This window comes from Helicoverpa armigera, chromosome 18, assembly GCF_030705265.1.
Source record: "Helicoverpa armigera isolate CAAS_96S chromosome 18, ASM3070526v1, whole genome shotgun sequence".
Classification (NCBI taxonomy): domain Eukaryota; kingdom Metazoa; phylum Arthropoda; class Insecta; order Lepidoptera; family Noctuidae; genus Helicoverpa; species Helicoverpa armigera.
Genome location: NC_087137.1, coordinates 5,378,154 through 5,404,830, shown reverse-complemented (window position 1 = coordinate 5,404,830; position 26,677 = coordinate 5,378,154). Strand labels below are relative to the sequence as shown.

At 36.4% G+C, this 26,677-nt stretch overlaps 1 protein-coding gene across 4 annotated transcripts in view; it reads right to left on the bottom strand.

Annotated features, from left to right (window-relative positions):
* Positions 1-26,677, bottom strand: part of LOC110379601 (cytochrome b5 reductase 4) — a 55,153-nt gene that overhangs the window by 2,799 nt on the left and 25,677 nt on the right. For all 4 annotated transcript variants that reach the window (XM_021339331.3, XM_064039176.1, XM_021339332.3 and 1 more), the window contains 6 exons: positions 5,357-5,503; positions 4,721-4,789; positions 4,009-4,640; positions 3,649-3,865; positions 948-1,141; positions 332-432 (listed from right to left, as the gene is read on the bottom strand). In XM_021339331.3, the coding sequence (XP_021195006.3) occupies positions 332-432; positions 948-1,141; positions 3,649-3,865; positions 4,009-4,640; positions 4,721-4,789; positions 5,357-5,503 (1,360 nt within the window). The remainder of the gene's footprint in view (positions 1-331; positions 433-947; positions 1,142-3,648; positions 3,866-4,008; positions 4,641-4,720; positions 4,790-5,356; positions 5,504-26,677) is intronic.

Genomic DNA, 26,677 nt, shown 5'->3' with positions numbered 1-26,677 from the left:
TATGATTGATGTATTGACCTTTCTAGAAGCTATAATGTTTCCGATACATATCGTGCTAAGGCGTAATTTACAAATGAGCACACAAGACGACTACAAGCACAATTTCATGAATAAATAAAATTAGCGGAAACTAGTTGAGGCTAAGGGTAATCGCTCTCAGCGTCTATATAGGTTTTTGTGCCCATTGACATATCTCTACATAGTAAAAGGGGACATTGAATTAGCGAATCACAAACTAAAATGTTTTGCTATCGCACTCTTAACTTTCAAGTAACAGAGATGAGTGTTTTATTGGGGCTGACGATTTTATAAAGTGGGTTGGTACACTTACCATCTTGGATTAGATCTTGACATCATAAACCTGATCAGGCCTAACATAGGCGTGACCCCGGTACCCGCAGCTATCAAGTACAAACACTTGACTGTCTTCAGCTGAAACGGATAATATACTATCAATCATAAGTTGCTCGTAAAACTGGGCAGGCACTTAACTGTCCCCTACGTTAGTGTGACATAAATTATGCATTACGATGTCCAAGGACAAATGTCCAGGAAGTAGGTGAATTTTTTATGGGTTTAAGTCCACATTATTTATGAGTAATTTGTTCCATTAACGCGGACTGTTCCGCGTTCTGACTGCAAGAAGTTGGATGCAAAGGTCAAGATGGCGACCCTTACCCTTTGGAACTATTGTACTAACTGTCTTGCATAATCATATAGGAAGCAGCAATAAATGTCCACCTCAATATACACTAGGCTAATAACAGCACTTCTAAAGCATCTTTTCATTTAAAGTTAACTCCGAAAAATTCTGCAAGCAAAAACAATTCTCGGAACGAAGCATCAAAAATTCAGGACTGCATTACAGAATTTTTTGAAAACTTAAATTAAATAACTACCCTAGAAGTTAGAAATGTTGAGTAAAACATAATTAAAAGTGAAACTACCTTCTGCAATTGAAAGTTCCCGTAAGATCCGGAGAGGGTGATGAGATCTCCGGCTTTGAGTGCGGTGAGGTGCGGCGAGAGGGCGCCACTGTCGTAACGTTTTATCGCCAGTCGCAGCGCTGAGAAGACCTCGGTACCGTCTGCAGTGCCCCAACCCTCACCTACGGGCGTGTACGAGCGGCTGCACTCTGAACCTAAGTAACAAGATAGGTAGGTATCAGTTTATAGAACTGGGTAAGTATTGCAAAATATCCCCTACATAACGGGAGTGCTGAAGGTTTGATAACTAAATACGCCCTAGCAGCAGAAGTCCACTTTAAAGCCACCCTTACGTCTGTCACTTATAATTATACCTATTTAATTCAATTTTTTCACAGTTAATTGAAGGTGTTGAACTGAAATAAAAAGGTAAATATAATGGCTCGATTCTGTAACTTAGCTACACCCAAAACACAAGGTGAAGGTCAAATGTTATCGTAAACAGCCGACACAGGGTGTGCCTGTTTGTTTCTAGTTTGGCTTGACAAGCCACTTCCGACGTTCACTCAAAAAATACCCTGTATTAATGATGGATTTTTAAAAGCACAGACAAGAAGAATTTGAAATTCATACTACGCGGGAATGCTGTCAAGACTTTTGACTGTGACGCGTTAACTGTTAAGAGAAATACGGGCAAACATTTTGATGTTTATTTTTGGCTACCTATACTGTAATTATTAATTAATCCGATAAGCAGAGGCCTGCTTATTATAATGAGGATTGAAGATGCTTCTGTGCCTACACACTGCGCGTTAATTATGCCGTTAATTGGATTGTTTCTGATCTCCCCGACTTGGCCCAGACTCTCAGACATACCTACATATAAAGGGAAAACGTCACCCACTAATAAAATTCAGCCTAAGATCGCACTAATGACGGCTGAAGTATCTACTCCGCCTCATTAATTACTCGTTGAAATAGAGGCTTGCGTAAGTAGGTATCTACTCTTGTAATATTATTGACAATCTCGTTCTAAGATTCGGTTGCTAAAGCAATATGTTGAAATACTAACACTTTCATTAGGTACGCAATTAACGCAAGGGACACGACTTGTCGAAAATTATATAAAATCCTATGTACTTATGTAATTAGGATTCGGAATCTCCTCTTTAGATTGATTCGATATTTTTGTCCTAGAAACTGTAAAATAGTCAAATAAAGTTAAAAAGTTTTAAGTATATGTTATATGTATATAAATAAAATACAAAGTTCCGGTTTCGATAATTGCTGTTTAAATTATTTACGTTTGAAAATCTTTGCCTAAAACAACAGACAATATCCAATAAAATTATATCGACACACAAATATTATCTCCAAGAAAACAGAAGAAAGATGTAGCGGACGAAATCTGATATTGTTTACGTTATTATAAGATCATGTTCCTACGCTACCAACTCGATGTTTTTACTATTTACTTTCAGAATATCGAAAGTATTTCATGTCGAAAGTTGTAAATAGTAATGGAATCAGGCGTTACTTTGCTAGGCAACTGTCTCCTTTGTGCATGTGCATTTGCATAAAGACCAATAAAGGCGGGAGGATGGGATATATTTTTTTTACTTTGACAGAACTGTCAGAACTGTCAACTGCTCCAAAAAACGCTCAGGCCATAGACAATATTTTGTATCTAAGTAGTCACTTGGTGCTCGTTAAAAGTATGAAGACGTCATACGCTGCTCGCGGGATGAAAGCAAGTTATTTGAATAACATGAATAGTATGAATACATAAAAGATGCCTTGACATGCGGTACAGGTAGCCTATCTTGTAAAACAAAATGAGGAATAATCCTGCTACAATTAAAAGATGAGCTTGAATGTGTTCCGAAGTTTAGTTAACTTTTACTTTACCTCACGTAACTTTTGTCAACTCAGGTTTTTTACGGAACCCTAATGGGAATTCCAATCTAACCCAGGAGAAACCGCGATAAAATGTCAGTTTCGCAATAAGAATATGATTTTTCCATTTTCCACGAAATTAAGCATATTACGCAAAAAGATCTTCAACCGACGGAATTTCAAATTTTGTAATATTTCGTTCGGCTTGGTTCATAATTTCGCGTCGCCTAACCAAGTGATACGCTCTAGTTGAGAGATGAGCCCTCAACGATATTAAGCATAAGCACGAAAACCCATTTCGTTAATCATCCATCGAGCTTAATCATATATTTTTGCTCTAGGGATTAGTCGTTTGTCCGATAAATGCAATCTTATTTGTTTATCTCATTATCAGTAATAGGAAGTGGTTAAGGAAAATTTTACCATATTTTGCGGCAACAAAACAGTAGGTATTTATTCGATTTATATTTATACATGATATGAAACTCTGTTAAACATACAGACTGTTCCGAGTACTTCCGAGTGTTCGGCAAATACTTTACGTAAACAACACACAGCTTGTTATAAACAGATGACTATTAAATAAGAACATCCGTCGCGTTAATGAAACTCCCTGCACTCGCTGCTAATTAAAGGAAAAACATCTTTGCTGCTAATGGAAAAATAGATGAGATTTCTAGCGCTGTTAAGGTTACGGACGAAGGTATGTACTTTGAAAGAAACTATTGCTTCAGTAAGCTTGTGTTGTGTGAAACACGTAATAAAATATACACGAGTAAAGGAGAAGATAAGTTAATTAATGATGACTATTGATATTAGTTCTTACCGTTGTCTCTCCTGTGCACTCGTACGTGGTGTCCTATGGGCACGACGACCGGCCCGGCCCTCGGACACAGCGACAGCAGCGAGGTGTCATGAGACACCCTGCTCACCTCCATGACGCGGCACTCCACGGAGCGCGGCGACGAGACGCGGTTGGCCGCCCCCACCGACACCTCCCCGCAACCCTTCCAAACACTCGGCTCCACTTTGAGTGCCGTGATCTACAAAAATAGACTCAATTAACTGCCATGCTATTTTTAAAAACAGCGCCCACACGATTGCTGCTCTTCGAGCTCTTCAAATAAATACACCACCATCTCTATGAAAATAAATAAAACTAGATTGCTAATTGCTACCAACTCACCTCTATCTTACCACTTTCAGCGAACACGCGTAGCTGTAAAGGTTCTTTTAATTTAGCCTCGGGCTTTATTTTGAGCGTCCTCAACCAGCCGTTGGTCGCTACTTCAATCAACAGAAATCCTTCTGTAATCCGGGCACATCCACCCGGGTTTGCCAGGTGTCCCGTGTACACGGATATTGTTAGTTTTGTTGATGTCTGTATCCAGTCGTACCGGAGAGGTAAAGGTGAATCTGGGCTTTTCTCTGTAACCTTCACAGGGCTCGAAGCGGCTCTTCGACTTATTGACATAGGTAAATCAGCGGATTGCACTAAACTCTGCATAATCTTACTGGGTGGACTACCTTTTGCATTATCATCACCCTTCGTAATTTTCTTTCTGACTGGTGTGATGCAATTTGCTAAGTTCTCCATTGACTTCCTAACTAATTCTTGGGCTTTAGACGGTTCTCTGAGACGGTCGGATTTAGGCGAAGGGTTTGACGTATCAAACAGTTCCTCTGCATCAGGGAGATCGAATCGGAGCGGTCCAACGAGACATTTCGCGAGAAGTGAGTCGTAGTTGACCCACGGATGGACTTTGTCGAAAAGCTGTGTGGCGTCCATGCCGGCACCTCGCATTAATTCCTCGGGTCCTGAGATACGAGCATGTATTACGTTAGATTTAAGAGATTTGAAACCTTAAAGAACTTGACTGTAGCAGACATAATCTTACCTCCGGGATGATAGGGTAGATAGTGCGTGATGTTGTAGACACGCCCGCGGATAGCCAGCCACGCGTCGTCTGAAACATTAACTTAGATAAAGCGTCTTATGAAACATTTTACAGTGGCATTGACTTTTCTTTGAGAATTATATTGTATTGTCCCTAATCTCTGTAGAAAATATTATGAAAACCCAGCGCTCGGTCCATTGGGAATTCGGGATCCCTATCCTTTTTATGATGCTAATCTTTGAGACTACTTAAATGTTGAATAAATAATGATTTGCTTTCTATCGTATTAAGTTGCGTATTGTGTAGGCGTACGTGTGTTGTGGTTTCTTTACTTCTCACGAGTGTTTGTAAGTAGCGTTAAATAATTTAGGCAATTAGGTGAAGTAGGCAGATTAGTTAGAAGAAAAGCTTTTTGTAGTTTGTGGGAGATCTCGCTAGGGATCTACTGCGACTGCCTATTTTTAGCTTTTGCATATTTTTTTAGAAGGCACGGATGCTGAGTTTATCACATGTTACATGAGACATTTTTGCCAGGGATGTAGCATTTTAAGGAGCACATTTGTGTTGCCTTATTACTGTGTAGGTATGTTTTTTACATTTGCTAGTCCAATTACATGAAAACTAAGGAGAACTCACTGAGGGTATTGTGTGTAGATAATTCAGCAGGCGAAACAGGCCGTATTCTGCCGCCGACTCCAGTTAGGTCTTTCCCCGAGTTGCCGAGTCGGATCCAGTCCATCAAACTGTGGCCAGGCTGCAGAGCGCATTTGTTACGGGGGTTGCCTGCAAACAAAACAAAGGACATGGAATATAGGATGCTTTAGAAAATAAAAGATTAATTAATGTACCTTCCACATTATCATGTTACTTCTCCGTAAGAAACTGCTGTTAATTAATTTTCATTTAAAAAGAAACGATTCATCAAAAAAGAAATTGGATACAAATTCTATATCGTAAATACGACGAACAACGAATTACCAATTTTCTACCTCAATGTCTATAAATATTTAACCATTAAAAACGAAGTTAACGATCCACTTAATTATTATAGGTTACTCACAACTTAAAATAATTGCGACATTGAATAATTAATTGTAAAATACGTAGGTACATTAAAATTATTTCGGGCCAAGTTACGCTATTAATCAAAAATTGCGGTCACGATAAGAGCACCTAGCTATATTTGTGGTACAATCTCTGAAATAATTGCAAATTCAACACACGAGTGCGTAATTTCATTTTAAATTGGTTCAGGGACCATAAAGAAATGCTTTATGGCATTGTGCTCGAGGCTTTATTCGTTTACTTTTGAAAGTTCTTTATTTCAGTGCAGTAGCATACACTTTAATCGTCTGTGGAAACTTCTGAACGCAAAAATGTAGGCGATTTTTGTGTTAGCTATGAACCGACATGAGTTTTCCCACCGTGGTTCAGTGATTGACATTTTATCCGTAGACTGACTGAAGGACTGAGCACGGGGGCTTATGGCTAAGCTGTAATATTGGAAGGGTAGTACCTAGATGTCGAGTGACTGTCAATATTTTGGTGCAGGCAAAATCCATACGAGTGTTATATATGAGGTACCATAATCATAAAAGAAATGCAACAAAAATACAGATCCATTTTATATTTATACATATAACTGAGACGTTTAACATTTTCCTCGCATTCATAGCGCCGCATAAATTCCATTCTTGCAATTGCGAGATACGTTTCAAGGGACTTACAGTGGCTTATATGTCTCACACAGAAAAATATAAGCTATTGCGGAGAGATGACATGTTCATGATCACATCTTCTAAAAATAATAAAAACTACAAAAAGTAAGCTGATAATATTACAATATATCTTTGTTTAAAAAAAAACATACATGTGAACTCTTTTTATAGGTGAATTTTTAAATCTGAAATTCCGAACAACATTGCAGCTTATAACTTATTTATATTTATAAAAGAGAAATGTTCTGCGAGTGCTGTTCACTCCGTGCTAATAAATTAAACATGTGAGGTAGGTTTTTGACCTATACAAACAGTACGAAGGTGCACTGCAGAAGTGTAACTCCTAACTTTTGATGTCACTTATTGTCCCACTGGCAATATTTATTCAAAAAGTTTGAATTAGGATGTATATGTTTCTACTGTGATTCGATTCAGCATGCAACACAGCACCGTTTTTTGTTTTTTATACCTAATTTACTCATGAATTTTTAGATACTCAAGCACGAGCTTTCATTAAACATAAAAAAGGCTCTTCCTGTTTATTCGAAAAAAAACAATGTTACTTTACCGTCGTAATATTAAAATGATAAAATATTAAAAACGCAAATGTTAGAGGCACTCCTTCATCGTAGCTTCGACAGGCAGCTAGACAGCATGGCGTTGGCGCTCCCGATCTTTCACTTAAAATTTATTTTAACCTTCCGTCAAAAATTCCGACAAAATCCAACCTGGCAGATGCAGTGCTCTAATTTTAGCGAAAACCTTCTCAAATTCAAATTTTGTAAGAGCGTCTATTGAAATATTGACCCTTTGGAACAAGTACGCTTTTGAAAAGGAGGCTTCATTCAAGTATCACCGTTCTAAGTATTTATTTATCTATCGATATTTACGATAGCCAGTTCTTTTATATTTTCTTTTAAAATGTTACATTCAAAGATCCAAGTAATTGGCTATCAGCCTTCAGTTTACTGTTTTCTTTTTACCCGACTGCCAAGAAGGGTTGTTTTTAGATTAAATCTATCATGAATAGATCGGAATAATGAATGTATATTCTGGTATAACGCAGGTACACGAACAGCGCATCTTAAGAGAACTTTGCTCATAAAAATAACTATACCTAGATAAGTACTTATTTACCCTGCATCTATTGTCTGGAATAAATCTTAGATAAATAAACTTAAGCATCATAATTGCTTCTAGCTAATTAACCTTATGTAAGCTATATATTATGTATGTTTATCCCCATAATTGTGGTCCATTAAGATCACTTTCTTTATCTATTAATCATCTTGACCACAAACAAGCAAACATGTGTACGATACTTTTTGCCGCAACATCGACAACTCTATTAAGTGTAGGTACAACCGAAGCTTACTCGGAAGAGCGATGATTGCTTCCCTAATCACTTTTTTCCTCTCATACTTTTCCTGGTTTTGTTTCACGGAAGAATATTTCCTGGAAGCCGTAATTATTATTCTGGCATCAAAGCCACGATAATATGACGGATTTGACTCTAAGGACCTATTTGGCAAACGAACCGAAGATAAGTAATACCTATTTCTAATATTAGTAATCAAAATAACAGCTATGTTTGCACAAATGTCAAATTAATTAACAAACACGTAAATTATGAGCTCGTTTCAAGTTCCCAGAATAGAATTTAGAATTGACTGTTGACCTTATAAATATGTACTGGTCTGATGTGCACATTGCATATTTTTCATGATGTAATGGTGCCACCATATAGCAATAACTACATATGTATGTACATACAACTACATGTTATACCTAGGTATAGGTATAATATATACCTAAGTATAGGTATAAAATGTTCCCAGTAGCATCGTCCAATCTAGTTACCGCTCCGCTCTATACGAAGTTACGTAGATGACATAATGTCCTGTCCGTATATCATCAACGTAAACAAACAAGTCTGTTGACAAAAGCTCTCCAGCTTATCCGTCTAACACAAACAGATAGTGCCAACTAGCGTTTAAAGGAAAACAGCGCAAATTCCGCCCCGGGACAGATCAATAAATCAAAGCTTGCTAAAGTTACGGACCCTGAAGTTTGAGCCTTTCCTTTTTCTTCGCGATGCCAATCAAATAACTTGACTTCGCCTCGAGACTCTAATATTCGTTTTAATAATAAAAGATGTCGATGTTATTTTACGGCCTTAACATAAGTACCTATTTTTACTAAAAGAGGTATTTTCCCTGAGTAAACACAAAAAATACTGCTCTACGTAAATATTTTAGGGTAGAGAAGTTTTCTAATAGTATGAGCATGATCGCTTGCTAAAATTAGTACTTAAGTTATACTTCAGCTAAAGCGCCTGAATTTCCTAGACTAAAGCGTGAAGGTATTGAGTACCTAATTAAAATTCGACACGTGTTAGAACAACTTAATTGGAGAGAAACTTCTGTACTATAATATAATCAAATTATGCTATCAGTTTGTCGCGTTTACTTAACAAACGTTCAATCATGCTATTAATTACGATGTAAGTTACTTTGTGGTTCCTTAGAGAGGTAGGTAAATGCTGAATATTACGTAATTACTTCAACAATATATTACAAAGCATAATAAATTAAGTGGTAATAGTTATTGTTTTCGTTTGCACTGTAGCAGTAACTTGAATAAAATTATTAGCGTGTTTCGACAAAACAAACAAAAACACATACAAAACATACCAGGCAGGTTATATATGTCCTGCCTTAAGCTATTTATCATATAACAAAACGAGAAAGAAAATGTTTATTTAATACAATCTTCAGTAAAAATACCAGCAGGGCTTAAAGCTGAAGCAAGGTTGGCAAAACTTTTATTTCTCTTTTTACAGTCCACCAGATAAAATTGTTAGCCTTTTGGCTGTATTTTGTGACACAGATAACAAGATTAATCAAGGAAAGTAATTAAAATAAGTTCTGTTTTAATATTACAGTTGGAATTACGACATAAGTCTACCACATTAGGCCTAATTTCTTAAGTAGTCTGTGCTTCGCAATGCTAGTCCTAGTAGGCTCGGCCCGCTCGCCCCTATTTCCAGTTGTAACGACTGAAATTAACTTCCAGATAACAATTATCATCCCTAATTTAATTGTGAAGGGTAGTCTTACACGTGCCTCAGAAGGAGTAATTACAGAGCACGATATTTCGTAATTTATACTTCGAGTGTAATTATATACCAACCTACATGTTGCAACATCAAAGAATTGGCCTGATATAATAGATTCCAGAGTTCATGCGAAGTTGCTAATTATTTCTGGATAGTAAATTCACATGGTTATTTATAGCGTATTTTATGTGAATTCTCCGTCGACCGTTTTGTCACATTAAACTTATAACCAGAAAGAACTGCTTTGTGCTGTCCATGTTTCGCATGCCCTTTCCAGGTTTGGATCTATCTATACTAAATATAATAAAGAGGCAACATTTTTTGTTTCTTGGTTGGTACCCTAAAGGAACTGAAACTATTGACCCGATTTAAAAAGTTCTTTCACTGTTAAAAAGGTAGAGTATCTCCGTGTAACATTGGCTACACTTTGTTCGGTAACGGGCAGAAGTGAAAAAGCTAGCAAAGAATAAAAGAGCTACTTTACAAAGAGACACATTCTCAAACAACCGCCTTATAAGTAACTTCAAGTTTTCTTCTGATCTCTTTCCGATCGTGTCGGCTTGCCGTCCCATCGGGATACGAGAGTGAAGGAATAGTGAGTGCACCCGTGTCTGTGCAAATGCTCGTGCACTATAATATGTCCTGCGCAGCTGGCTGATCTCCTTCAATGAGAACAGCCGCCGTGGCCGAAATCGGCCGTGGACGCCATTATATCCATCAAGTTTTCGTATTATAAGCGTGGCAGCTACTAAGTAAGTGGCTACTTTAATAGCACTAATTACAAGGTAAATTAAAGCCAGGATAAAGCCAGTAATAATAATATAACCCAATTCAGTACACCAGCGTGTGGCGAGAAAAGATTATTAGTTGGTACATTGAGTTGCAGTCCATTAGCGTTGGGAAATCCAGTTGAAAACTAAACTTTGTATGTAAGCCTAGAGGAAACTTTGGTTTACAAACTCGTGTATACACAACGTCTATCGGCCAGTTTGTTGATCAACTTTTTAATTTTATTCATGAACACTGTTCTACATAATTTTTGTACAGAAAAAAACGGTTAATTTTCTTTGTTACGTAACATAGCTATTTCTTACGGTTTCACCCGCGTGTCGTGATAACTGGAAACGACTGCTCGTACCCGGATAAAATATCCTAAGGTCACCCGGAAATAGTTCTGCATCCTAACTGTGCAAGAATTCATCCAACCGGTTCAGTAGTTTCAGAACTAAACAAACAAAAAGTTTTACCTCTTTTATAAATCATTATTAAAGTAAAGATTAAGTAGGTATCTATAGATAAAAGACCTAGGTACGAGGTCGAGCCAATTTAGGCTTCAGTTTTTATTCCATTACCACAGAGTAAAAAGTATCTACCTAAATAACACGATTGATTGGACCGAGAAGCTGGCTGGAAATGCTCGAACCGTCGCAGTTTGAATATCGAACTGAAAACTTTTTCTCAAATTAGATTTGTTTTCTTTTGCTTTTTTGTTTTGTTACGATTTTCTAACAACGTTGATTTATTATTGTGGGTTGGCAGAATAAAATTATTAAAGGTTTTTAAGTAGACTGATTGAGGCTTTCTTTGGTGGCCGATAGTTTTGCTGCACGCTTTTATAATTTGAAATGGTAGTAAAACTATGTACTGGCCCAAAGACATCCGTAAAGTTGCAACATCGAAATAGGTCGTTCAGAATCATAGTTCTAAAACGAGACTGCCATTGTAATCCGAGGTTCTAGGTCTAACAATCACTGGCATACATAAAACGCTGTATTTTAATATTAGAAGTTAGTATAAATATTTTTAAACCATTAATTGCATTCCATTCCATTTCATCTCTAAATAAATTAATTCTGTCAGTTGAGTAACGAGTGTCTACGAACAGAACATCATGTCAAAACCATTTGTAGTGAAGCATCTGCCCTGTTTAGCATGCAGTACATATTCAGTTAAATCAATATTGACTTAATTAATTCATCAGACAGCCTAGTACATGTTTACACAACAGCCTTCCACTCAAACCACAGATTCGCGTATGGGGGTGAAACGCTCTAAGTGCTCCAAGTAATATTAATTGTTACACATCCAATACACACATTAAGAATGGAGGTTTAAATATGTTCTAGCACACTTAATTACGTGAAATATGTCGCCACAGAAATTATTTACATGGACTCAAAGCGTGAAGTTTAATTAATGTTCCAAATTCGAATCACGTTTTGAGGAATCTCACGTGTGGAGGGAACGATGTCAACAAGGAGTTTCTATTAACTCGTTACTATTTCCATTTGTCAAAGCTAATTTTGGAATCATTAATATTAAATACGTGAAGGAAGTTGGTATTCCTTCAACAAATTTTCCTTATTTCTGTCGTTAAGTAGAGCTTGGGGACTTTGACTGCTCTGCTCATCGCAGCTTGAGGAATTGAGGTAAGAAAAATGTATTACTAGTAAAAGGGTATCCAAATTTATTTGTTAAGTCCAATATTTTTGTTGACGAAAATCTTGTTTGTTTTTATACATAAAACATAATATTTGAAGGACGAACAACAATAAGAGAAGGAATAGACCTTTAGGAGGTTAACCTAGTTGATTTATGAGGCACGTGCTGGAAATCCAATCAAACTCCTAAGTGAGCTACTAACTAGAAGGCTTATGTGCCTACCCTTGAAGCTTTCAAGTGAAGACATTGTAATATTCAAGTCAAATATTGACGGTGCGAGTGACGATAATGAAATTCTCCATACGATGGTCCGTTTCAGGGCAAGCAATTTGGGAGGTGTACGGTCGACAAAAGTCAATTACTAGACCTACTACGATACACGAGGTATCAATTCACATGCAAAATCGATCTAACACTCGGTGTCCTATAATATGTAGGTTGTAGATATAGCTTGACTTCATTTCATATCACAGCAGGACATGGTTTAGGGTTTGAGCGTCGGGGATCCAAATATATCCTTACTAATATTATAAGTTAGAACTCAGATCAAAGAAATATTGGAAGAAGGATTCTGAATGTCTGTCACGCTTTAATGGAAAACATAGTACTGAGTCGAAATAAATGAAATTTGGTATTTCCAAAAATAGTCTAGATAGAGCCTGAGAAAGGCCATCGGCTACTTTTAATCCTGTTGCGAGAGGTAAATCCCTCAGGACGCAAGTAAACCCGTAGGGAGCAGCTAGTTTATAAGTATTCAAAAAGTTAAATTAAAGATGTTTCTTAATTCTGTTTTACGGCCAAATTACCCGGAATTGGTTTTGCAGATAAATATAATTTAAGAAAAGGCAAAATAAGAAAAGCGGTTTACTGGCGTCTGTATTATTGTTTGTACGTATATTTCAATGAATATTTATGAGCTTCTATTTTTCATGAATATTATTATTTATTTATGTAAATGAAATCCTCAAAGCCACTCCGACTTATTCTGATAACGGAAGGTCCAACGTTTGAGAAAGTTGTTGTTAATTATGAGGTTTTATAAACTATAGCGAGAGAAAATTTCCTTTGATTTTAATCTCGAAGCGGCCTTGTTAATTTTCCGGCCAACGACAAGACTTCATTTAAATTATTTACTTAAGTATTTACGTCGACCGCACCACTTATTTTCTTGGATCGATCTTTTAATAACTCTTGGTATAAGGAAGATACTATAATTGCTTAAAATTTTCCTAAAATTAATTTATTTAATATTTTGTTTAGACCCTATAGATGTTTTCTTAAATCAGTATTTATTATAAGCGAAAAGGTTTTCAAATTTATGTAAGCACCATTTGTTCTCCCGAACAGCGAGATGGCCGAAGCTGGCGGATATTTAAAAAGTTAATTATTCACCCGCAAACTTTGGTATGCAATGCAACTCAGGCGTAGTTTCATTTTAACATTTCCACACTTTTTCTCAAACTGAAGTGATTAAGGAGCTGTATATAACTGTTATAATCAGCCTTTGCTTAATGTTATAGAAAGGACCTTTAGTTTTACACTAGCCATATCCCCGAGGCAACTACTTCCTGCACCACGGTTAGTAGAAGCCTAAATCCATTATCAGGCTTTTTTTTTGCTTCTCTTTTTCTCGTCTCTCTTCATCAGCAGCTTTCATTTGTTTTCTCATTTATAATATTAGTAAAAATAGGATTTTCCAGAATAACTTCCTAAAAATATCAGGGCCACTTTAAAAATTTAACTTGAGTAGATACTTTAGTAGCTAACGGGCCCAACGGACGAACTTTTTCTCATTTACCTTCGCATATTAAACTAGGTTTTGTTGTGAGAAAATTAACTGCTACGTAAATTCAAACCAACGAGCCGAGATAAGATAAAAGATGGCACGTGAACCAAGAATTTGTATACTCCGAAAGTAAGACGTTCTGTTTAAACTGTATTTTACACTGAAACCTTTGTAAGCGTGTATTTAATTACCATTAGTGGCGCGAAATTAACTAGTTTGCGCGAGTAAATAATCTAAATAAGAAACTGTTTGTACACTGAAATAAGCTTTAAAATTAGAGTATTCACATTACAGTGCATCTGCAAAGGAACTACATTAGTAGCTGCACTAATAGAAACACGCCTTAATCGTTCCGAGTATGTACAAAGCTAGTCGAGTATCCCGCAGCCTCTACACTATTTACTAACCTATTTCTTAAGATCTTTTAAGAGCTACGTTCCACCTACGGCAAAGAAAACGGTAGTTCTTAAAGATCGCGTTCCATTGCAATTTGTAAGAAAGCTCGAGAGCAACGAGCTTGCAGAAATGGCGCAATAGACTATAAACTTGCGCAGAAAATACTGAAATGCGTTGCACAGCAAAGTTTCCGAATGAAACAACGAGACTGGATTTTAAACGTAGGTAAATAACTCACTGCAAAAATTGTAGTTTCTCTCGACTTTTGCCTCTGGGTCGCGGGTAACGAACGTCGATTTTCAATTTACTTTTTGTCCAGAAACACGAAAATGGAAAATCAAGCGGTGCAGATAGTCAATTTATTGGATAAATTGCAAGCGGAAAATTATGATAGCACATTTTATGACGTTGGAAATGTACGTAAGCGTGAAATGATAGTACAGATGATACTAATGTAAAGCGCAAATTCTGCTAATGACGTCGTTTAATCCTGAATCGCTTTTGTATGGTACATTCCCTATGAACGCTTGCAAATATGTAGTACAAAATAGCTAGCTTCCGCCAGTGGTTTCACCTGGAGCTACATCATGCACTGCGATAAAAAATACCTTTACCAACACTGAAACAATTTGGCAAATCGGCTCGCCAATTCCCGAGATTAGCGCGTTCTAGCAGCAAACAAACGGCTAGAAAAATTTTAGTCTAAGTAATAAATATTTATAAGTGAAATAAGTAGCCCCTTCTGCCTATTTAATTTAAAGTTTAATGTTCCTAGAATAACGTCATGTAAATTCCTTAACTTTCATATAAAAACTTTTTACGAAGCCGTTAACTTTTTTAATAAGTTTCTGAAGCTATTTTTGTAAACTAACTTTTATCTATGTAAGTCAGGCTTGCGTTCCGCGAAGCTGGAATTTTCCTTTTCAATCTAAATTAAATTCCGCAGATACTCGCGCCTGAAGCATTATGCCTATGCTATTGTTTATGAAGAAGGCTAATTATATTTGCCATTGCTGTATAAAAATAGGATAGAATGAGCAAAATAAATAAAAGAGCGTTAAATTCTCGGAAATGAGCCTCGCATTCTTTATAGCGCTAATGTGCAAGAGTTGCCTAACTAATAAAACGAAAAGCTTTTATCGTCAAAAGAAAAACAAGCGCTCATATAAAAAGACAGGAGCTTTATTGGGGGTTAAGTATAAGGTGCCATAAAATGTATTTTTATGAGTGGGTACGCGTAAATGACTTAGGTATAAATCGAGTCCAGGAATCTTAACTGGAACAAGGGCATTTGTCTTTCTTTTTAACCTATTCCTATTCCGGACACTGGAACTAATGCATTTATTTATCCTCCATGCATGGCTAACATTATATTTTGCCTGCAATGTCAGGATATAAAACTAATAACTACTGCTAACCGACATAAGAGAAAAAAGTGTAGGTAATGTTACCTTGCAGTGACATTTCAGGAGCATTTATAATATCTGCAATGGTTGCAGAAAACCGTTCAATTTTATTTCGCTTTATTGGATGGATGAGCAATTTTAATGGATCGAGGATTCGCAATTCAGAATTATTAAACTTTTATCGAACTTTTCTAAGAGATTTATTTGTATACATTTTAGCAAGCTCATCCCTCGGGCGCCAAAAAGATGTTACCCAAAGGAAAAACATACTTAAGAAAATGTTTTCGTATTTAACGATATTTTTATACCGTCGACATACTCAAAGTTTATTACAACTTTGAAACTATAAGCTAACGATCTCAATCAACTTTTGCAAGTCGAAATGAAATAGAACTTTGAGGAGCGATTTATCCATACTCTGCCAAACTTCGACATCAACTGTTATACGTAAACGTAGTTTTGATAACGCGTTAAACATAATATAATGTAGTGAACGCTAATCTGTTAGGAAAATTAGTGGAATTTGTAACGAGGTGCAAAAAGCGCAAACTAACCTTTTAAGCCGGATTCCGGTTCCACGAAGATAGTTTTTGTCATCGCAGCTCAGTGCGACCAAGCAAAAACCATCAGCGCTTTATTGGAGAAGTACCCTTTGGAGCGCCGGCCGCCCCTAATGAGGATATCGCGACCGACAGCCCGAAAGAAGTGCTTATACAGCCGTTTTTATTTGCGAGAATCCATTGAAGTAACAAACGAACAAAAGAGAAAGAATAACCTGACGTAATATTTCGATAACGATGGGGTTAATTCAGTTACGTTTCAAAACAAAGGCCAGCGACGAAGTGGAAAAAGTTGTGGATTGAAGAAAGTATTTTTAGCTGCTCTTTCACCGTAGCATCAGTACGACAACTTGGGAACATGTTTAAATGTGGTAAAACATTAAACAACAAGGATATTTCAATCAATAAAGAAATATAAAATAATTACTTTTGCGAATAATTTCCTTAAGCTTTTTGGAATAAAGAAAAACTCAAGTAGGCGTCCGAATCAGTCGGAACCATTAAAATTTTCCAGAACTTTCGATCAAACTGCTCAAACAAACGAGAACGAAGTTTTTATTTCAATATTGAGGTTTTTTCACTTGATAGGTATTGCTAGGCAAGGATTGAAAAACAAATCAATGTGCCACGGGCTCGCGACTAATAAATTATCCTATTTTTAGTCTCACAGCCCGATCGACCCCTCTGCCGGTGAATAAAAGATGAAGTTGCAAATGTGGAAGACTACCCGTGCCACTGTTCCGATTTTCTTCCGACACATAAAGGTGTTCCAAAATAAACTTTGTAGGTACATTCCTATTTGTGTCCGTTATCATCATTCAAGCGGTTGTGGTCGGCAATCAGTCTAACTAGTGTTGGTTGACCACTAATAGATTGAAATGGACCGACTCGCAATACGATATAAATGACAATTACAGTCGGTTGGACGGAAATCAGGCTCTCTCCTCCCCTATTTGTGGGACGGAAATCGCAGTATCTCCGTATTAACATAGCATTCCAAAATATGACCGATAGAAAAACGGAAAATACTTTTCTGGGGTTCGTGTTGGATTTGTGTGACCAAAGTATTATTACGAAACGAAACTCCTTGATAAAGTTTACCGTTCTTCTTTCGAAAAGTGCCGACACGAGATGACATTCTGCGCTTTCTACCTGTACCCGAAATTAATAACAAAAAAATCTAATCTTTTGAAGATTAAAAACTCGATTGTTTCGTAATTGCTTATTAAATTAAAATCATTAAACTTTATCCCAGCCTATAGATACCAGCTTAGTAAACCTGCTTGTTGCCAACCTTGGTTTGTTGTCGGTTTGCCCTAGGACCGGTGCTTGGTGCCAATTCACATAAAGTACTTTTATATCGCGTTTTGGGTGACCTACTATTGGACAGTGGAATTTTTGTACCTGCATTCTCATTTAAATTAACACTGCTGCCCTTTTTGTTTCAGTATTATTTATATTTTAACTCTGTAGCTTAATATTGTACTAGCACGAACTTTCTTATCTAAATTCACTCGAGATCTGACGACGCCATCTGTTAAGCTCGCAGCTGTTGACGACTTTAAGCAAGGGGTCAAGCAATCTTTTTAAACATCAGAAAAATAACAAAGTATTCCTGAAGTGCTGTTAACCTTTTCTGGTTCGTAAAGCTACACCCAGGGTAGGAAATATACCTAGTTCAGTACATTTGAGCACGTATGCCGAAAATGTGTGTATGCGTGTGTAGGATCGTTTGAAGGCTTAGTCTTGCCGTAGCATTTATTTTAACTGAGGAACCCGTGAGTAAATAAATTTAGACTTGATGCAGACTGTTACATGATATGTACATATGAAAATCATTGTTTGTCTTGATTACAAAAAGTATATTAAGACTTTAGAAACATGGTGCAGTGTCAGTGACAATGTTTTACCTGTACCGTTATGTATAAAACATAGACACAATTACTCACACATAGGCAGCCACATTTGCGCCCGGTTGAAGTGAATGCTATCGACTTTGGATAGAGTGGTCCCATTTTGTCAATTATTGTAGCTTTATTATTTTCTATTGATTGTGCTACGTCAAAGCGCCTTTAAGCTGTAGTTACGTAACGACGTTGTTCAATCCACTTGGAAAGCTCTTAATTCTATTAGTAAGGACATCCTTGTTTTATCTCGGTAATTGATCGCTTGGGAATAGCAAAGATGTCGTTTTTATGTAGCGTTGAAGTGGCACGGAGAGCATTTTAATCGGACTATATTTTTCTGTAATGCTTTTGCGCGGCGTTAGTCATTTCTTTCGAGGTAGAAAGTAGATTCCTAAATATTTATGATATCCAATGCATTTTATTGAAGCTCTCTTCTTTTGTTTATGAAACGCCCGAGTATGTATACACCTGGAACAGGACTCAAGGGGCTTAACCATCTTAATACCACTCATCCTCCGAATATAACAAATGGTAAGTATCTCATACAGTGCCCAAATAAACAAGGTCGACCTCAGTAGCGCGAAATTATTATTTTATTTTTCTTTCCCGACGAAAAAGAGTCACCTTACTTATAACATTGGATGTTTCATCCAAAAATATCGTCTTATTTTTCCTTTTCGTCAGTATTTTGTCATCGAAAAAACATAAAAGAACCTGAGACCGCCGTGATAAACAGTAATGTAAAAATAGCTCCTTAAAAGGTATCAGTTTAAACATTATTATGAGTCCCGCGCCCAATGATGAAAAAGTTTGTTTGACAAGGTTTTCACGAAATATGCCTAGATTGATGTTTATCAAAAATATTGTTGCTTAGGCAACAAAAATAAGTTTTTACCTTGTATATTCGTGGAAATGAATTTAATATAAGACTGTTTTCATGAAGATAAAACCTTCATGAACCTCCACCTTAAGGTCATGTGGATATAAATAAATTGTCTCTCTTCGACTAAATTTTGCAGGTAGTGTAGAATTCCGATCTAAAAATAAACAAATCAACCGCCCTTTTCGGCGAGGTAAGGCAAATACACATTAGTGGGTTATCTCAATCTCGACAAAAAAGGCCTAACATGTACTTGTTGCTTATCTCTGACTTTTAAATAGGACTCTTGAAACGTCGTTGAAAATCTTATTTGGTTCGGTTCTAAATACGTTTTCTAAGAGTAATTTTGTACACAGACTGGTTCATTCAGGTATTTCAATTCTAATTTCCAACTTAAAACATTCACAAAAGATATTAGAAATAGAAGATTCATTGAACCATTTCTTTATTCACAAAACAACTAATATTTACGTCTAATAAGCACAGTTTCAATATTGAATCATTTATATCAATAAAATTAAATACAAAAGGAAGCTTTCTCGGTGTACACAAGGATTCGATGTTACGTAATTTTCTTTTTCCTTTATACTCCTGAAGACAAAGTGAGACTTTGTCCTTTGGGATTTAGTTTTACCTTTAAAACCACTTTTCCCGGTCTTCGTTACAATGCAGGATATAGAATAAAAGGCGTGTAGGTATTCAGTGACGAATGATTGATGTCAGACATAGGTCATCGCAATCAGTGGGTCGGTTGGAGGAAAGGGACTGCAAAACGCATGACCGCACACGCGTCAATCGAATCTCCGAAATTGAACAGCTCCGGTCTTCCTATTAAATTAGGAGAAGGATACTGGCCACTTCAGGGTTAACGAGAACAATGCAATTAGGATAAACCGGATTAGAATTATGAGGGCGGGAAGTGAATTAACAATTAATGTATCGACCATCCGTTGCGAAAAATGAACTACGGAATTTGTAAAAAAAAGTTTGCCGATTCCACAGCACTGACTCTTTTAAAAACCAATTTTATAAATGGTGCAATACAGCGCACCAGTTACTTATAAAGCATACAAAGCGCTGACAAAGTTTCTTCATAATAACATCTAAAGATTTCATTGAAACATGCTGAGACCAGTGAAGTGGAAACATGAAAAGCGCGGCGTTTCACATAGTTCGTTTTGTTGTAGCACCTTATATCGACAATTTTCTTCAGAGAAACTTTAACTGGAGAATAGGTAAAGTTCGCTACGTTGTTAGCACTATCTTTCATGGGTAGGTAAGTGTAAGTGTCATAAACTTTGGTGTTTGATCGTTTGTTCCTTTGCATTGTTCTCTACGATCGATATTGAGAAACAGTCTGACGTGTAGCTTTAGTTCTTCGTTCTCGCTTTGCTCTTGATTCTTTCGGCTCACCGAAGCATGTTCTTTTTCATCGCTACACTCTTTCAAACGGGCCAGAGCTTTTGCATTATCTCGGAGTACTCACACAAGAATGATTCCACATACCCAGTTTTGAGTGTTCGTATTTCAACCATGTTAATTTTATTGTGATGTTCGTTATTACATACTCGGATTATCCGTGTCCGGATTACGTCGAGGTAAAATTGGATGAGCATCAGTTATTAATGAATCCCATCTCATAAAATGTGGTAGACGTTTGTTATTCAGTGTTGTATGTAGCTGTTTAAGGACACACAAAATATGTAAGTTCCTTTATTAAGTTCAAGTTTGAAAAATGTTAATTTATTTGAATAGTAAACGTCTGCGAATATTGAAATTATTGCTTTCCTAGAAATTATTTCTTCAGGGCCTTTGAAAATTTTCAAAGTATATTCGTATTCAATATAAAACTATTTTGAGAACTGCCATGATGCCAAATAGAAAAGATTCTATTCCCAGATCATTTAGACTCACAGACAGCATTCATGAATGCTGTATTCCATACTTCTATTTTCGTGAATATACAAATAAATTGGTGTGGGCATGGACGCCTACGCAAAACCAATAAAATGACCGAAAACCAATTTTGGTTCACTATTACTCCGAAAACAATAAAGCCAATCACAAATCCAATTCGCAACGAATCGTCAAACATTGTAAATCATTTAAAAAACGCAACGCGGATTAAGGATTAGCGGAAATTCATTTTTTATTAGAGAGAGCTTGAGTAGTAATTAAATACGTGGGAACGCCACCTGACTGGGAATGCGTGATTGATGTTACAAATTGCTTCCATTGTCAGGAGCAAAAAAGTGGATTGACGATATCCAATTTATCGGGAAAAATAAAAATTGAGCACGTAAAAAGGTGTAGAGATTGAAAATGAAAACGTTTTAGTGAAACACTGAAATATTTGTGGAGCGAGTTGGCCTTTATTTACCGAGTAAATTAAACATTAACAAGATGGAAAGCTCTCATCTCTATGTAGATTGTGGGTCCGGTCATTTAAGCCTCAGTGACGCGCACACTGACAAACTCACAAATTAGCCAAGCGACTATAGTTCTAAAAGAGAATTTGATATCAAACCACTTTATGGACGCACATTGGACCGCATTTAATTAACATAATACATGATTTGGGTCAAGCTAGCCTTGACTTATTTACTGGTTTGATCTAGCAAACGATTATCAGATATTATGCAAGCATTTATATTTGAGAAATGATCCACTCGGTGGGCGCAATGTGTGGTAAAATTAATTTGAACAAATGAATCCCGTTCCATATTGCGAAGCTTTTTAAAAACAAACAGCAAACCATTTTTAGCGGTTGGATTGACGTTTATAAAGCTTTGACATGTCAACTATAAAATTGGTATATTTTCACGTTTAATTTTTAAACGAAAATGTTTTGCAGTGCATACATGATATAAAAGCTATGAGGTCTTAACTCTCCGTATAATAACTTAGGCACCTACTTATTCTCCTAACCCAAATATTTAAGCTGCTACTTTAGTAAATGGAGAATTATTGAGCACGACAATTTCGAAGCTTCTTAAACATTAATGTCTCGTCATTTCGTAATAATGGGTACAAATATCACAAGAATCTCGCTCATTCAATCAGAGCACCTAATTCGAAAACAAAGGAGCTAATAAGGCACGAGAAAGACGCATGAAGATGGAATACCGCCGCATTCATCACTGCTCTGTAAAGTCTATCTAAAACATTTCCTCTTCGATGTTTTCACTGCGGAATACCTACAAAACTGTGGGGATGAAACTCCTGTCGGCAACTACGTACTTGAAGCGTTTGAGGTCTAACTATTAAGCCGGATTGGGAACCACTACGACTCGGAAACACTTTAGATGCATAATATAGTTTTAGTGCAACCTCGGCCCAAGTTGCTATCTCCGGGTGGATTTGTATGTAGCGAAGTTAGAAGCACGAGTTTGCGCGATCTCACTATTGTTGGAGTGTACAATTATGAGTTTAGCTGGTGAAATATGCAAATATTGTCTGCAATATAGACTGGAGTGGTGACTGAGCAGCTGTTTCGATACGACATCGATTCCCGAACGGAACGAATATTTGTGTAATTCGCAGTGCTCCGCGTTGAAGTGTTTGTGTGTTTGAGATGTATGTTTGTAAACATTCCCCTCATGTGGGAGAAATATCTAGTGTTGACAATGTTGTAATAAACAAAGATACAGAATTTTGTAGCCGTCTCTTACGATTTTTATCTTGAGTGCCTCTGATTTTATTAGGTGATGAATCAGAAGTATCACATGAATGATAGTAGAATATCGATATTTACTACCAACATGGCAACAATACAGAACTGACGATATCTAGGCATTCTATGCACGTCTGGCTACGTCCGTCCTAAAGCGTGATGTTTTGTTCCGTTGGACGTGATTGATATACCGAGGTTACAAGTACCTACGTCCAACGCTCCCTACAAGACAAGAGTCGTTACATAAATCCATCTTCAAGTTAAACCCGTTCCATTCTACATTGTCCGTAAAGTTTTAACTATAAAACACAATCCAATTAATAGTTGTGCAGTTAGTCGAGTACACGCGATCCATAACTGTCGTACAACGTAACGTAACATATAGGTTTATCGAGTTGCCGACTCTCAAGGATATCTACTGAAGATAGCACGAAGTTAAATAATTGTTCGCCGATGTGTAATAAGATATATTTACATGGAACACGTGTGAATGGGGATTATCTTCAGAATATTTACTGTGTGTAGTATGAGTGTTACTGTCGGAGTTGGTGACTAAGCTACCGTAAATCTGTACGCAGGTGTAGTCGATTTTGTGTGAATATCACTGAATTAATCTTTTCGAACAGTACAAACAAATACTTCTTTTATTTACGAGAAGAAGGTGAGTAGTTCTTTTTATAGACCTCGTAGTTTTGGTTACTATAAAGCTTCAATTATAAATGGTTACCTATATTTAATGTTGGTTTTAAGTATGTAGATACTTTTATAAATAAAACTTACTTTTGTCACTGGGATTTTATAGCACCAAATAAAAAGTTTTTAGTTCCATATGAACAGTCCCAGAATATAGTGCCGGCGGGCGTTCATCCAAAGGCTTAGCCCAAAATTCGATTGGAGCGATTCAATTCCACGCACTGGAGATTGAAACGATTCTACTGGAACCGATCGGAAAGTGCAAGGTTACTACAATACGTTACGCACCATTTATTTATTGAACAAGTTTATTGGCACTTTTTTGGACTTCAAAAATGGATACAAAACCGCTTGCGATTGTTGCTAAAATTGTTCGAAATGTCAAGTGTTTTAATTTTTCAAAATATCCTCTTTGAAGGTCTTGCTTAAATTTAATTGTAGGCTCATAAATAAATAACAAATAACGATCAGACAGTCCTTGATAACATCAGTGGAATCTCCGTGCGCAAATAGTGTTTACGCAAACTATTACAGCCGTTCAGCTGTTTAAATGGTCTACGAAACATGATTTCCATCTAAACTTTTATCTCTAATGTACTAGACGTAAAACAAAAATAACAGTGGCGCCGGCCGGCTTAACTCGTTAGGGTCTCGTCTCACCACATTTTATCGACGCATATTATATTGGGTGAGCTGTCTGAGCGTCTATCAAAACTTTACTCTCAAATAGCAATATCGTAGATGTTTACCTGCCTTCACTGGAATCTTAAGTCCGTTATTTGTTCAAGATGTAAGCTCACCAAAGGAGGTGACAAGTTCCTTTTCGACTTCGTCGTTCGAATGACATCGTTTTCATAATAGCTTAGGTGTCCTAGCATTAGCATCTCATTAGCGCAAATCACCGAATTTCAGTCACATCACTAGACTTTGTTACCTGAGCTGAGCTTAGCGCAAATCGACGCCTTAGCGCAATGGCGTCGATTGCCAGCTAAATATTTTTCGGCGAACGAAAGCGATTCCCTTGCGATAAGTTTGTAGATATCTAACGGGATAGAGTGGAAGTTATCCTCATAAGTCAAACTCATATTTATTTAGGCAATATAGATTTGTGGAGATAAGTTGTAATCACGATGTTAGTTACCATGAAAATAAATTAATATCCTCACCAACAAACCACTATTATGAGATAATGCAAAATAACAAGTTCCAGTAGGATTTGCGGTGTTAGAATTACGTTTTGGAACGAAGAGATGAAATTCAAACTAGTTCTTGTCGCCACTAGATTGTAGGAACGTAAAGATACAATAGAACTCGCGGCAATCAGTGACAGCGCAGCTTGTTATTTAGCGGAGCGCTGTCTGCGCAGCGTTATCTATGCAAAACTTTATGATGAACAATTAAATTATACTAGAGCTGCGCCCGTACGTGTATGCTAATTTATGAATTTTCAGTTCTCTCAATAGTTTTATTTTCACTGACGAGGATGCGTTCTTTGAAGCTGAATTTCTTTTTTGCTTAAATTGCAATGCTTGTTTAGAAAATTTTGAGATATTTTGAGCAGCTTCTTCGCCATTACTATCAACAAAGGCAGCATGGATAAAGCTCCCCTTTCATCCCCGTAAATCTCTTTTTATGACAGACAAAATAATAAAAAGGATTTGTTATTTGATTTACCTATTCAATCTTGCCGAAATAATAAGTAAAGAAATCAGCTACGCTTTCATGCATTTGAAAGCTTTCAACCGAAGTTACTGTACATAATTTGCTGGTTTTTGCTTTAGTGAATTTTGTAATTCTTTTGTCTGTATTCAGCAAGAATTTTGAGAGTAATTGAGCAAATAAAAAAGGTGAGGGAACTGAGCGAGCTATTACGTGAAATGTCAAATAGCAACGGATCGATAAAGTAGAATGTAGATGATTCATGCGGCGGATCGCATGTCGCCACTATGCTTTATAGCTATTTCAGTAGGTACGTACGTACACGCTTTCATGGCGGTTCCTCCATAAAATGCTCCCAGCGTGATTTATATCAGAAGCTTTATGCATGAGACTACCCCAATTTTTAGGTTATAATGAGAAGTGCTTTTTTCTGCAAAATATATGTTAGAGTTCTCATATAGCTACTTTATTTTTAGATACTTGATCAGAATAGGTAGATTAAAATGTATATTTAGACTGAAAGATAAAAAAAATGAAAGTATGTAAAGATAGGCAGAACCATTTAGGTATATTCTTTACAAAAATAAATAAATAATAAAATACAGTGCGCCAATATTCGAAGTTCCATAAACTTCAAGCTTTACAAAACATCACAAATTATTGATTCAACCTTTAAATGATACGGTAAAAATATCCTAAAAATTTTCCTTGTTGATTATTTTGGCTACTTTTGTCGAAATAAAGTAATTTTCTGTGTTGTGCGTCCCAGCGGGATGCTATTTATAAAAGGTAAATTGTCAAAGTGACGCCGTGCTTTGAAGTGCCGCAAGAGAGCAAATTAGTTTGAACCACTATCAAACATTTATTAATTAATTTTACTGTGAAATCAAGATAAATGTATATTCTGGGAAATTATTTTTATTATATAAAAGTTTGGGTTACTGAGAAGAAAGTTTATTCATTAGTTAATCAGAATTTCTAATATGTAGTAATAAAGTTTTTAAGACCCTTAAGGTATGCACAAACTTATCTTTGGAACAATAATTTGTGCTTTCACGTATTTATTGCAAGTCATCACTCAATTTTCTTGGGTGATGGGAATACCCACATTTCAGCCATAATTTCATAAACAAGAATTCATAAATCATTTAACTTATTTTACTCAGTATCTTAATTGGACTTAAAAAAATAGGATTTTCAACTCAAGGATGATGTGTAGCTAAAAACATCAAATTTAATTAAGACCTTTGCCAAGGGGACAATGTAGGAGCACTATTGCACTCTCATCTAAGTCCCAATCTTATGTTAATTGAGTGGAACCGTCACTGAACGTACGAATCTGACTACGTAACATCGATCGAGGACTAAGACTTAGCTATGTATGTACCTAACATGGAACTTATTGTTATAGAAATAAAGTTCATTTTGCAGCAGAGTTTTACGAGTACTTCTCACCTTCTATTCTTTGATTTGATAAATGTTAGACACCAAATCTTATAAGAATTTGGAGAATTATCTTTTGTACTTATTAATGTAATTAATTTGCTTGATAATTGCTCGGTAATTTTACCTATATCAGTGTCAAAATTACTTATGAAAAGTTTCACGAATTAAATGTAATTTAATATTCTTGAAAGTAAAATGAAAGTAAAACAAAAGGAAATACTGATGACTATTTTTAATTCGTTTGAAATATGGGGTCCGTTATCTATCATCAGA